The 13000-nt window shown below is 36.0% G+C and overlaps 2 protein-coding genes across 2 annotated transcripts; both read left to right on the top strand.

Moving 5' to 3' along the window:
* The first annotated feature begins 2239 nt into the window (after positions 1-2239).
* Positions 2240-6290, top strand: LOC9310548 (U3 small nucleolar RNA-associated protein 4). Its single transcript, XM_002874435.2, has 11 exons — positions 2240-2497; positions 2644-2787; positions 2873-3158; positions 3248-3311; positions 3409-3522; positions 3606-3768; positions 4080-4227; positions 4402-4985; positions 5085-5266; positions 5376-5636; positions 5723-6290. Exons 1-11 carry the CDS (start codon positions 2339-2341, stop codon positions 6054-6056), a joined length of 2439 nt encoding a protein of 812 aa, XP_002874481.1. The 5' UTR covers positions 2240-2338; the 3' UTR covers positions 6057-6290.
* A 3413-nt stretch (positions 6291-9703) lies between these two features.
* Positions 9704-12989, top strand: LOC9308423 (putative F-box/LRR-repeat protein 8). The gene has a single exon (XM_021023014.1). The coding sequence runs from the start codon at positions 11234-11236 to the stop codon at positions 12791-12793; it is 1560 nt and encodes a 519-aa protein (XP_020878673.1). The 5' UTR covers positions 9704-11233; the 3' UTR covers positions 12794-12989.
* Positions 12990-13000: the final 11 nt, after the last annotated feature.

Here is a 13000-nt window from a genome sequence, read left to right as displayed (position 1 = left end):
GATAAAATGGCTGACTTTCGAGCATAACCCACCCTAAGTTACGGCTGAGTTTTCACCCGATGGTTGATTTGTCAAATTTTTGGCTGAGTTATTGCTTCGACACGGCTGACTTAACTTTCTCCGGCTGGCTGAGTTATCAAAGACGGCTTAGTTATGGGATGACGTTACGGCTGATTTATGTTCGAGTATCATAAATCAGCCGTAATGAGCTGGATTAACGGAAAACTCGGCCTTATTATGGCTGACTTAGTAGCGAAAGATTAATTACTAGAATAGCATGCAATGACGGCCGACTTATTAAACGACACGACTGAGTTAAATATTTTTGGTTGAGTTACGACAGTAAACGGCTGAATTTGGCTGCCGTTTTTTGTTTTTTAATTACTGTAATAGTATTCATGTTGCGGCTGAGTTAAAGTTTTGTTTGATGGCTGGTTTAATTAAGCTGATTTACATTTTCGTTTGGTGGCTTACTTGCCACTTCATCAATTAAAAAATGACGTGGATGCAACATTCCATGTCATCATCATCAAAGGACAAAAAAATAGGGCCAAATTTTTTCAACTCGTCTTCTTCACCTGAGTTTATCACATCACCGGAACTTCCAATTCCTCATCGTCTTCCTCATTCTTCTTCAATTTCTTTCATCTTTCTCCCGATATGGTTGATCCAGTTCCGGTAATTGGGTATAAAAACACAAATACGTATTTAACACCTATGAAAGAGGGTGTAGAGTTATGCAGATAGATGCAAAAACAACGCACGAAAAACTTGTGAAGTTGGTGCTCGATGATAAAGTTAGAGGAAATGTTGCGTCTCTTATTGTTTCGCTGCAAATTTACATGTCACGGCTGAGTTATATGCTTAAGGGAAGACAAAAGGTTCGATCAATTTACATGTCACGGCTGAGTTATATGTTCCAGGGAAGACGAAAGGTTCGGTAAAATTACATTACGGCTGAGTTATATGCTTAAGGAAAGACGAAAAGTTCGGTCAATTTACATATCACAGCTGAGTTATATGTTCCAGGGAAGACGAAAGGTTCGGTAAAATTACATTACAGCTAAGTTATATGTTTAAGGGAAGACGAAAGGTTCGGTAAATTTACATGTCACGACTGAGTTATATTCTCTAGGGAAGACGATAGATGGGTGTAAATTATATGTTACGGGTGAGTTATATGCTTCAGGGAAGACGAAAGGTTCGGTAAATTACATGTTACGGCTGAGTTATCATTCAGGGAAGACGAAAGGTTGTGTAAATTATATGTTACGGCTGAGTTACATCACGTTACGGCTGAGTTACATCACTTTACAGCTGATTTATAATACAGATCGGAAAGCAACATTTTTTTGGAGAAGACAATATGAAATTTATTGGTCAAATAACAACAATCAAATTAAGATTCGTAAAAATATGTTTGAGAGATACATAGGAGGAAGACTAAACCGTATGAATCAAAACATAGATAGAAGTAGAAATGTCTCCAAATAGATCGATTGAGAGGAAGATTAAACGAGAGACATGTAAAATCAAAGTAAAAGAGTAGCTATTCTTGATTTCAACTCAAACCTGTAACGAATCATGTAGAATTCCATAGATCTCTTTGTTTTGGGTTTTGATTTTTGATGACTTTTTTCGTGAGCGTGGTTGCGAGTAGATCTGACGAAGCTTTTTATTTAGGACCCTATGGCAAGCGTTGTGGCTGTAAGGTCTAGGAAGATTCAGCCCAATCCTGCAATTTGAAGATCTCTGTCAATGTTGTACCCAAGTTAGTTGCAGATTATTAGATCTAAAAGCTTTTCTTGGATTTGGAGACAAAAAAAAGAGAAGAAGAGAAATGATCTAAAAGCTTTTCTTGGATTTGGAGACAAAAAAAAAGAAGAGGAGAAATAACGTGAGTTTGAAGAGTGTGAGATTGGTGATGTGGATTAATGACATGAATAATCAAATTTTTATTTATTATTTTTAATTAAAAACGAATTAAAAATTATTAATTAAAAAAAACCTAATGAAAGGTGTTAATTATAATTACACAAATGCTCAAAACATATGAGTAATTTTTAGAAAATGTATGATATTCTAGTAATATTCGAACTTTTGGTTAACATCTGAGTAAATATTTCTTAATTAAATTCAAACCAATGAAGGATTCCGGTCGGGTCGGATCAAATGCGAGCGACCTAGACCCGTACCCGTAACCGTAAGGACCCGTTTTAAATTGCCGCCCCCATAAGGTCCTTAGGTAAAACCCTCAAAAACCTAATGCTTCATCGCCTCCTCTTCTTCTTCTCTCATCTCCGTCTCAAAGAGTGTACACTTCTCCTTCTTCTCCGTCATGCTCGAATACCGTTGCAGCTCCGTTGACTGGAAACCATCACCGGTGGTAGCCCTAGCTAACAGCTCCGACGACTCACAAGTCGCGGCGGCTCGCGAGGACGGTTCTCTTGAAATCTGGCTCGTCTCCCCCGGCGCCGTCGGATGGCACTGTCAACTCGTACGTACTCTACGGTTTCCAAAAAAACCCTAGCTCTTCTCTTTCCGATTCAATCGAATCGGATTTCGTGAAGTATGTTCGAGTTGATTTGTGTTTTTTGATTGGCTTTTATTAACCGTTGCTTCTTTCGGATTTTCCGGGGTTAGACTATCCATGGCGATCCAAATTCGAGAATCTCGTCTCTTGCGTGGTGCTGTTCTGGTTCTAAAGGGCTGCCTTCGGGTCGGTTGTTTTCTTCTAGCATCGATGGCTCCATTTCTGAATGGGATCTTTTCGATTTGAAGCAGAAGGTTCTTAATCTCTCTGTTTCAGTCTTTTGTGATTCACATTTTCAGTTATATTTATATTTTTTTTGTTTTGTGTCTTTATATGTAGATTGTGCTCGAGTCTATTGGATTCTCGATATGGCAAATGGCATTGGCTCCGATTAGTGTAGCCTCCATTGATGTAGAAGGTATTAAGAATGGATACTCGAGTGAGAATGGGGAAGAGAGTGGGAGTGAAGAAGATGGTTCTGACTCGGATGAGTTTCATGAGCAATCAGATGGTTCTGATACAGATAGGCTTCTTGCAGCTGCTTGTGATGATGGTTGTGTGAGACTGTACCGTATCTCTGACTTAGACAAGTTAACTTACTATAGATCATTGCCTAGGGTCAGTGGTGAGACATCTTCACCACCCTTATTATAATAATGTCAATTGTCAATTATTTTTTCGTTTACTTAGTTTCTTGGAAAATTATCTTCACAGGACGTGCTTTAAGTGTAACGTGGAGTCCGGACGCAAAGAGGATCTTTTCGGGTAGCAGTGATCGGTGAGTTTTGTAGAATTTATTAAAGATCCATGTTTACTTGGATAGGTGTTAAGTTATTCGGAGTAACTGTTTCTTTTGTTGCAATGATCATTTGTAGGCTGATAAGATGCTGGGACGCTAACTCATGTCAGGAGGTATACCGAATTACAGTTGGTCTTGGTGGACTGGGGAGTAGTTCTGAGATCTGTGTTTGGTCACTTCTTTCGTTGAGGTACTGATTGTAATGTTCAGCTTTAACATTATGTCTGTTTTTTTTTTTTTTGCTCTTGCTGAGTATCTACATGCTTACTTTAGGTGTTCAGTTCTTGTGAGTGGAGATAGTACAGGAACTGTCCAATTTTGGGATAGTCAGCATGGAACCCTTTTGGAAGCACATTCTAATCACAAAGGTGATGTCAATACTCTTGCAGCATCCCCAAGCCATAATCGAGTCTTTTCTGCTGGTGCTGATGGACAGGTGAATGAAATTACTAGAATGCAGTAACTGTTATACAATGATTTCTTACAATATAGTTGATGATGATGTATCAGATTATCAAGGTAATTGTGAAAACCTGTTTCTAATGTGAGTTCTTTTTGCTGATTGAAATATTTCCTTTTGACAATAAATGGGATCTATTATTATACTACTATACTAGAAACAAATACTTTGACCAATTGTAGAAGTTAATTATATGTATCAGAAAAGTGCTTTTCTGAAAGGTTTGTTGTGTTTGTTTTATTGCATTGGATTTCAACATTCTAATTCTCTGGTCATCCTATCTGTAGGTTATTCTTTATAAGCTCTCCAGTAGTACTAACGGTTCTCAAGATTTGAAGCCTTCTTCCTCTCAGAAATGGGACTATATTGGGTATGTAAAGGCTCATACACATGACATCAGAGCTCTTACAGTTGCTGTACCAATTAGCCGAGAAGGTCAGAGTCTTATTGAGTTTATGGTTATTCAATGTCTGAGGATGTCCTGTTAAATATGCTCTTCAGTCAGATTCCTTTTCAGATGCATACTTTTGCCATGACACAAACACACATATATATCTAAAAGCTGGTTGGTCTTTAGTTCTTATATTAAATGTCCTTTTTTTTTTGCAGATCCTTTTCCGGATGATATACTGCCAGATAAAGCAAATCGTAAACAACGCAAAAAGGGGAAGCCGGTTGACTTTACTTACCATAAATGGGCTCATTTCGGTGTTCCGATGCTTATTTCTGCTGGTGATGATGCGAAGCTTTTTGCATATTCAATTCAGGAATTTACTAAGTTCTCCCCACATGATATATGTCCTGCACCTCAGAGAGTACCCATGCAAATGGTACATAATTCGATGTTCAATAAGACTTCTCTTCTCCTGGTTCAGGGTATTAGTACTTTAGATATTCTTCGACTTAATATAAGCAGTGATTCTAGTGGACGTGCCTCAACAAAGTCATTGGTTCGTGTTAAAAGTAGAGATGCCCGAAAGATCATATGCAGTGCAATTTCTAACACCGGATCACTTTTTGCTTACTCTGACCAAATTGGCCCCAGTCTGTTTGAGCTGAAGAAAAATGAATTTACAAAGTGTCCATGGAGTGTTAGTAGAAGGCGACTTCCTGAACTTCCATTTGCACATTCCATGATTTTCAGCTCGGACTGCTCTCGCCTAATAATAGCAGGGCATGACAGAAGGATATATGTACGTGCTGGATTTTTGCTATTAATCTAATTCTCATGTTCAAATTATGTGTATTGTTTTGAAGTTACCCTAACTTTGTGTATCATATTTTCTTGGCAGACTATTGACATAAGTAGTTTGGAACTAGTATATGCATTTACACCATCTCGGGAGGAGCATGAAGGTGAAGCTCCACCCAAGGAGCCTCCAATAACAAAATTGTTTACTAGCTCAGATGGTCAGTGGCTAGCTGCTATCAATTGCTTTGGGGACATCTATGTATTCAACCTCGAAACACAAAGGTGGGAACTTTGTGAAGCTTTGCTTGTTTAATATTATTTATCATGCTCGAGAAGATTTTACTTTTGTATTGATGTATTAATTAATTCTGGTGTCGGCTTTAATTCACAGGCAGCATTGGTTCATATCAAGACTCGATGGTGCATCTGTTGCGGCTGCTGGATTTCATCCCTGGAATAACAATGTGCTTGTGATCTCAACCTCCTCGAACCAGGTCTTTGCTTTTGATGTAGAAGCTAGACAGTTAGGCAAGTGGTCGTTGCTACACACATATGTTCTGCCAAAGAGGTATCAAGAGTTTCCCGGGGAGGTCCTTGGACTCTCATTCTCCCCATCACCAAATTCATCGTCTGTGATCGTTTACAGTTCCAGGTACTGATTGCACTATTTAGCCTAGTCAATCTGCATCTGCCTTTATACATAAAACCTTTTTAATTCATATCCTGTTGGCATAGCAGGGCGAAGTGTTTAATCGACTTTGGGAAGCCTGTGGAAGAAGATGAAGAGAATGATTTACCAAACGGCAATCTTTCTAAAACGCTAGAAGGTAAACTTGTCAACTTGGGTTTGAAAAAGGGAAAGGGTACAAACCGAAAACGTCGGTTAGATGAGTATCAGTTAGAGGGTAAGACTAACGAGAGAAAGAACTTTGAAATCTTACCCTCAAAGCATCCAGTTTTATTCGTGGGTCACCTTTCTAAAAACTCAATCCTGGTGATAGAGAAACCGTGGATGGATGTTGTCAAGAGTTTGGATTCTCAACCAGTGGACAGACATATTTTTGGAACTTGAAATCAATGGAGTTGTTTGTCTGAAGAACAGGACCAATGACCAATTTTTTGTTTGTCTGGTGATATGGTACACTAAGTAGAAAGGCTGATAGAGATGTTGAGAGTGAAGATGCAAACTGTTTTAGTCTTTTTTTTTTTTCTTGTCTTTTTAACTCTTCGATGAATCCATATGTTGTGTAATGTCGCCTAAGAAAATGAATTTTTTTTCAACTTAAAAGTTACTAGTTTTTTTGGAGACTCGTTAGTTCGGAAATTTTAGATTTTGTTAGATTAGATATATGAGAATCCAACATTTTTAACATATTAGCAACACAGTCGAACTTTAACTAGATCATATAGCATTGTGCAATTGTGTTATACAAACAATTCAAACAAAAGGAAATTGTTTCAGAACTTGCTTGTGACAAGAGCACATTCAAAATTGATAAAAGTTACTGTCGCAGCACATTCAAAATTGTTTACACTATGGAGGGAGAGAAATGGACGGTGGTACGGGGAACAACCAAATACACTGAATCAAATGGTGGGGTGGATAGACAAACAAGTACGCAATCTCGCATCGCAAAACTTCTTTGTTCAGCAGAACATGTATGCACATCAATGTACTTTCTAATCCAGAAATACTCTGTTGTTTCATCCTTTGTGGTTGCTCGCACCATCCAAGAACACCCATTATTTTTGCACACAACAACAATCTTTGTAGGATCTGATTTTGAAATTCTCCAGCCAAACTTATATTTTACTGAAAGCATCCACAACCTCTGCTGTATTTCATATTTGCTTTTAAAGTATTCACCCACTTTAATGTCCGTGTTGTTAGAAGAAAGAATATTGTTGTTGTCACCACCATCGTTTTTATCATAATGATCACCAAGATCAACATGATCTCTAATTTCACCACGAGTAACAAATAACTCATCAGCGACCTGAACTTTATGATTCTCACCACTCATAGCAAATAACTCATTGACGAGCGAAACTTTACGATTCTCTTCGCCTTTTTTTTTCATTGAAACACAAAGTCGGACAGGGTTAGATTTGCTAATTTCAATGAAACTCCTTACTTGTCGATCACTTGTCAGAAACACAGGAGGAGGCGTTTCATTTGACATATTGCCTAACATTATCTCAGGTAGTGCATAACTAAGTTCAACATTATGCACTGAACTATCTAACTGGTATTTTTCTTTAGCTATCTGAAGTAGTCCGGCATACGACATATCATCCACTAGAACGAGTAATTTGCAGCCCTTGGTTTGATCTACTGTAAAATGCCATACGTTCTTTAGCGCCCAATCACCAAAAACTGCAATTGCAATTGTATGTACCATGTTTCTGTGGAAAAAAAAATTTACAAATTAGTTTCACACTCTACATTATAACTTTACGAAACTGACTTTACATAATAACTTTACCTAAAAACTTTAGCAAACAACTATACTTAAAATCTATATAATAATTGTGTGAAACTAAATTATTAGAAAACTTTGCAAATTAACTTTACCTAAAAACTATAGCAAACAACTGTATTCTTAAATCTATATAATAATCGTGTGCAATTAAATTATTAGAAAAATTTGTAAATTAACTTTACCTTAAAACTTTAAGGAACAACTATACTTAAGATCTATATAATAACTGTGTGAAACTAAATTTATGAAAAAACTTGATAATTAACTATATTGAAATACTTTATGAAACAAATATACTTAAAGATCTACCAAACAACTATCAACAACTCAAAATTTTCTCATTACTACTAGATCTACAACAGTTTGCAAAAATAGTTTTCCAAAAAACTAGATCTACGTTACAACTCTTCATGGAATAACTTAAATACGCTCCTAATAACAACAACTCATGCACGTACATAGATCTACGTAAAACACATAACAACTTTTCTCAATAACTTTACCTAATAATTCTATTAAACTAGATCTACGTAACAGTTTTCCAACAAACTTTACCAAACAAATATATATTAAACTTTATATAATAACTGTGCAAAACTTTCTATATTATACTCTACTAAATAACTTTTTCAAAGAACTTTAGCAAAGACTGCATCTTTAAATAACTTTGCAAGAAATTTATGTACATAAACGTTATAAAGAATATGAAACTATGCACAATACTTACTTTTCTTTAGAACTGACAAATCGTTTTTTAATGGAGTTTGGTTTGATAAACACTTATATATACGTAACTAACAACATAGTTCACATAGGATTAGGGAATTAATTTAGAGTTATATTATTAAAAATTATTCTAGATTAGTTTGGCACATTCTCCAGATTTTATCTTCAAATTTTATCATAATCAATAAAAAATAAAAATTCAAAAAAAATCTCTAACTAACGTGGGCTAGATAGAATTATAAACGTTAATTTAGAGTTATATTATTAAAAATTATTCTAGATTAGTTTGGCATATTCTTCAGATTTTATCTTCAAAATTTATCATAATCAATAAAAATAAAAATTTTAAAAAAATCTCTAACTAACGTGGCTATAATTTGTTATTATGTTAAATCATATCATAAGGCTAATTTTGTCTTTGTTAGTGTACATCTTAAATTCTAAAAGATATGGCCTAGATTAATAATTTGGGTTTGTTTTTAGATTTTTTTCGTAATTTTCCCTAATAATTTCTCGAAATTCTTTCTAAATTTCTATCAATCAAACGCTTCACTAGTTGTAAAACCGTTTATTTTTTAAAAAATAAACTAACATTAAATTCAAAAAAAAAAATTGTTTACACTATGGAAAAACATATTTTTTATCTGTTTAAACTATAATGTCGGAGTTAGTATCCAAAAATCAGTTGCATATATAAGACATAGACTGCTAATGCATTTGTACATTACTAGAATTTAATCTGCGGTATACCGCAAAATAATTTTTGTTTTATACAATCTTAATTATATCACTCTGATTCGATATGTCTGATATTGGTAGTGTTAAAAAATAATAAAATGAGAGTTTAACACGTATAAAAATATCAGATTAATGGTATTTTAAATTTTTACTAATGAAATCAAACCTGTCTATGTCATATTACCCTGTCTCACAAGATAACCCGCCCATGTTATTTTAAATATTTTATATGTATAAACATTCGTAATATTTCAAACTTTTTATTGATTTTAAATATATCATTCTTAATATTTAAATTTTTTTTAAAGTTTAAAAATTTATTATATTCGGTAAAATTCAAAGTTTAACTAAAAACGAATTAAAAACGTATAGAAACTTTTAGATTTGGATGCTTGTTAAGTTAGTTTCATTCTCATTCGGATTTTTTATTTATTTTTATCTTAATTATAATATGACTTTGAATATCATTGGCTAAACATTTTAGCCGATGTAGAACGTTGAACACACACTTTTGTTTTTTATTAATTGAGTAATATATGTCCGTTTTTAAAATTTTGATTCACAATATATGCAGAATTTTTTTTGAGATTTTATATGAACTTATATATTATATGATGATATAAAAAATTAAAAAAATCAAACAAATATAATAGGAGAATCATAATTTTAAATCTTAACCAACTCTTCTAAATATCTATATTATCAATTGTGGAACATAGTATGGATATTTTTTATTTTATAATTAATGTTAAAATCTTTTAATCGTGTGTGGTTATATGGATAGTAGAGAATTAATGGTAAAGTTATTTGGATACATAGATATAAGTAATGATTTAGCTGATTTTTTGTACAGAGCATACGTTCGGCATACTTAAGACTAATGTCCCTTAGTGCCACACTTGAAACAAGCACTCTCACGTTTCTGGGAGGTACTTGCTTGGATTTTTTTTCTTTCTCTCGGATCTTTTTTTAGAACGAATCAATTAGTATGACTTCATGCTTTGTGGGTTATAATTTCTACCGCGTCCGCGATAGTTTCGGCAATCACGTCTCCGGATCCCTTTTAGACGCTACGAAATTTTCTCACAAGCTTCCACGTCGTCAACAACCCTTCAAAGGAAAGACTATGTTTCCATCACTTTTAGACTCGTCTTTCACAACCTTGCATATAAATAACAAGATTGTCATCTTATTCCTATCTAAACAGCTCATACTCATCATCTCATTCAGCTTCTCTTCCACGTTTTTAATTTTAATTCTCTCAGCCCTCTCAAACATTCTTTTAACACACTTCACACTACCCAAACTCTCATACTTTTTGGGTGTATTCATGGTAGTCCAATCCGGTCAACAACGTATGTTCTTTCAAACAACACCTTATAAGCACTACATTCACCACAAACCACCACTCTCTCACAATCTCCGTGCTAGTGGTGCAAAACAAAAACATCCATATGCCTTGAATCATGTGATTTGGTTCTTTAGGCATGTGGAATATATGCTTAAACTGATCATGCTTACTAAACCAACTCAACTCTGAATCCAATTTCTCTATCATTGCCATAGTTTGGCCCACACTACACCTAGTTCCTACCTTACAAACTTTGGTGTACTTAGTTGGACCAAAGAACATCATCCTTGGCGGCAGTGGTTGGGAATCATCATCATCTGTATTCTGCATATTCAAACACATACACGCATTTAGTTGTTCCAGTCATCCAGAAACTATCAATACCACATTATATTACAAAGTTGTACTAATTGTTTCTGAACCACCATTCCAAAATTTATTATATATTTCTAAAACAATTCAAAACTATACCTCAGTATCAGCATCGACATCACTGATTCTCTCTTTTTCTTCATCATCATCATTTAATTTGTATCCTACATATTCAAACACTTAGAGAAAATGAGGGAATTAGGGTAAATTAATTGGGATTTTTCTGGGTTTTGAGTCGGATTATCATTTTCGTTGGGCTTGGATCAAATACGGGGATTCGTGGTTTAATGCTATTGGTAAGACCGTAAGAGTATTTAGTCATTTCCTCAGATACAAGAAATTCAATAATAAATTACGAAACATAACGGAGACATAAGTGATCATTTGTTTTTCGATTTGTGGCATAAGTAGCTCGTCCTCTAATCGATCACATTTCAAAAATTTACTGACAGGCTGCATTTATTTCTCCAAATCCCTTAAAAACTATTGAAGCTTGTGAAAAAAATAAAAAGTTGTTGGCAACAATTATCCAAAACCGGAGGGAGTAGGCGGGAACACTGTGAACCGCATCGCCGTCGAATGGGCCAATCCACTTCCACATTCCGGCGATCTAAAGCTAGCTTCACTTCTCCGGTACTACCTAATGAAGGCGAACATAACTCCGGTGCCGATGAGCCGTACGATTGTACTTCTAACTTACCAGACGAATGTTTATCGTTGATTTTCCAATCGCTAACTTGCGCCGACCGGAAACGTTGCTCACTTGTGTGTCGTCGGTGGTTAACGATTGAAGGACAGTGTCGTCATCGTCTTTCTCTCAAAGCTCAATCAGATCTTATCTCAGTCATACCTTCTCTCTTTTCTCGGTTTGATTCTGTTACTAAGCTTGTTCTTAGAAGTGACCGTAGATCTCTTGGTATTTGTGATAACGCATTCGTTATGATTTCGGCTAGATGTCGGAATCTGACGCGGTTGAAGCTGCGCGGTTGCCGCGAGATCTCAGATAAAGGGATGGTTGCTTTCTCTGGGAATTGTAGGAGTTTAAAGAAAGTATCTTTTGGATCTTGTGGGTTTGGGGTTAAAGGAGTGAATGCTTTGTTGAATAATTGTTTAGGTCTAGAGGAATTGTCGGTGAAACGGTTACGCGGAATTAATAATGTAGCTGGTGCTGGTGTTGAGCTTATAGGCCCGGGAGCAGCTGTGGGTTCGTTGAAGATGATTTGCTTAAAGGAGCTGCATAATGGTCAGTGTTTTGCTCCGTTGTTAAGCGGAGCTAAAGGTCTTAGGACTTTGAAGATTTTCAGATGTTCAGGGGATTGGGATCGGGTTTTTCAGGCGGTAGGTAATCAGGTTAATGCTATTGTTGAGATACATTTGGAGAGGATTCAGATGAGTGATTTGGGTCTAACTGCGTTATCGAAATGTTCGGGTGTTGAGGTTCTGCACCTTGTGAAAACTCCTGACTGCACGAATGCTGGTCTGGCTTTGGTGGCTGAACGTTGTAAACTTCTAAGAAAGCTTCACATTGATGGATGGAAGACAAATCGAATTGGCGATGAAGGGCTTATAGTAGTTGCTAAATCCTGTTGGAATTTGCAGGAGTTGGTTTTGATTGGTGTGAACCCTACGAAGTTAAGTTTGGAAGCAATTGTCTCAAATTGTCTTAACTTGGAGCGATTGGCATTGTGTGGAAGTGATACTGTAGGTGACACCGAGCTATGTTGTATTGCTGAAAAATGTTTGGCATTGCGGAAGCTTTGCATCAAGAACTGCCCCATTACTGATGATGGAATCAAAGCTCTTGGGACCGGATGCCCGAATCTGCTAAAAGTGAAGGTTAAGAAGTGTAGAGGAGTAACCACCGAAGGAGCTGATCTGTTAAGGACAAGAAGGGCGTTGCTTGTTGTCAATTTAGATACTCCCGAGACACCAATTGCCGAGGTCAATGAAGGTGGAGCACAGGCGGATGCAGTTGAGTTCCCTCCACCCAGACTCCAAATACCAACCCTAGGCATTGCATCTGGTAGCACCAGCCGGTCAACCTCGTTTAAGTCACGATTGGGTTTTATGAGTCGGGGAAACTTAGTTGTTTGTGCACTGAAAAGGTTGGGAAGTCGTAGCAGGTCCCGGAATGATTAGAGACTATGCAAGGATGTGGAAACCACTCAATTCCTACACATTCAAGAGTATGAAATCTGAGTTTGACGGTTTTTTATGTCTATTTTAAAAAGTGTGCTTCGTATTGTGTAGCAGTTGTTTTTTGTTGTTATATTGATTGATTCAGAAATTGTTTAGAATGCTTGTGTTCTTTGTCAATGCAAGTGTCTTCACATCATATCGTCAGAG

Source organism: Arabidopsis lyrata, assembly GCF_000004255.2.
Source record: "Arabidopsis lyrata subsp. lyrata unplaced genomic scaffold ARALYscaffold_6, whole genome shotgun sequence".
In the NCBI taxonomy this organism is placed as follows: Eukaryota; Viridiplantae; Streptophyta; class Magnoliopsida; order Brassicales; family Brassicaceae; genus Arabidopsis; species Arabidopsis lyrata.
This window is presented reverse-complemented; position numbering and strand designations above follow the sequence as displayed.

Coding starts and splice junctions, on each gene's coding strand:
- LOC9310548 (XM_002874435.2), top strand. CDS start 2,339: ATGCTCGAATACCGTTGCAGCTCCGTTGACTGGAAACCATCACCGGTG. Junction 3,159..3,247: donor ATCATTGCCTAGGGTCAGTG/GTGAGACATCTT, acceptor TTATCTTCACAG/GACGTGCTTTAAGTGTAACG. Junction 5,637..5,722: donor GTGATCGTTTACAGTTCCAG/GTACTGATTGCA, acceptor TTGGCATAGCAG/GGCGAAGTGTTTAATCGACT.
- LOC9308423 (XM_021023014.1), top strand. CDS start 11,234: ATGGGCCAATCCACTTCCACATTCCGGCGATCTAAAGCTAGCTTCACT.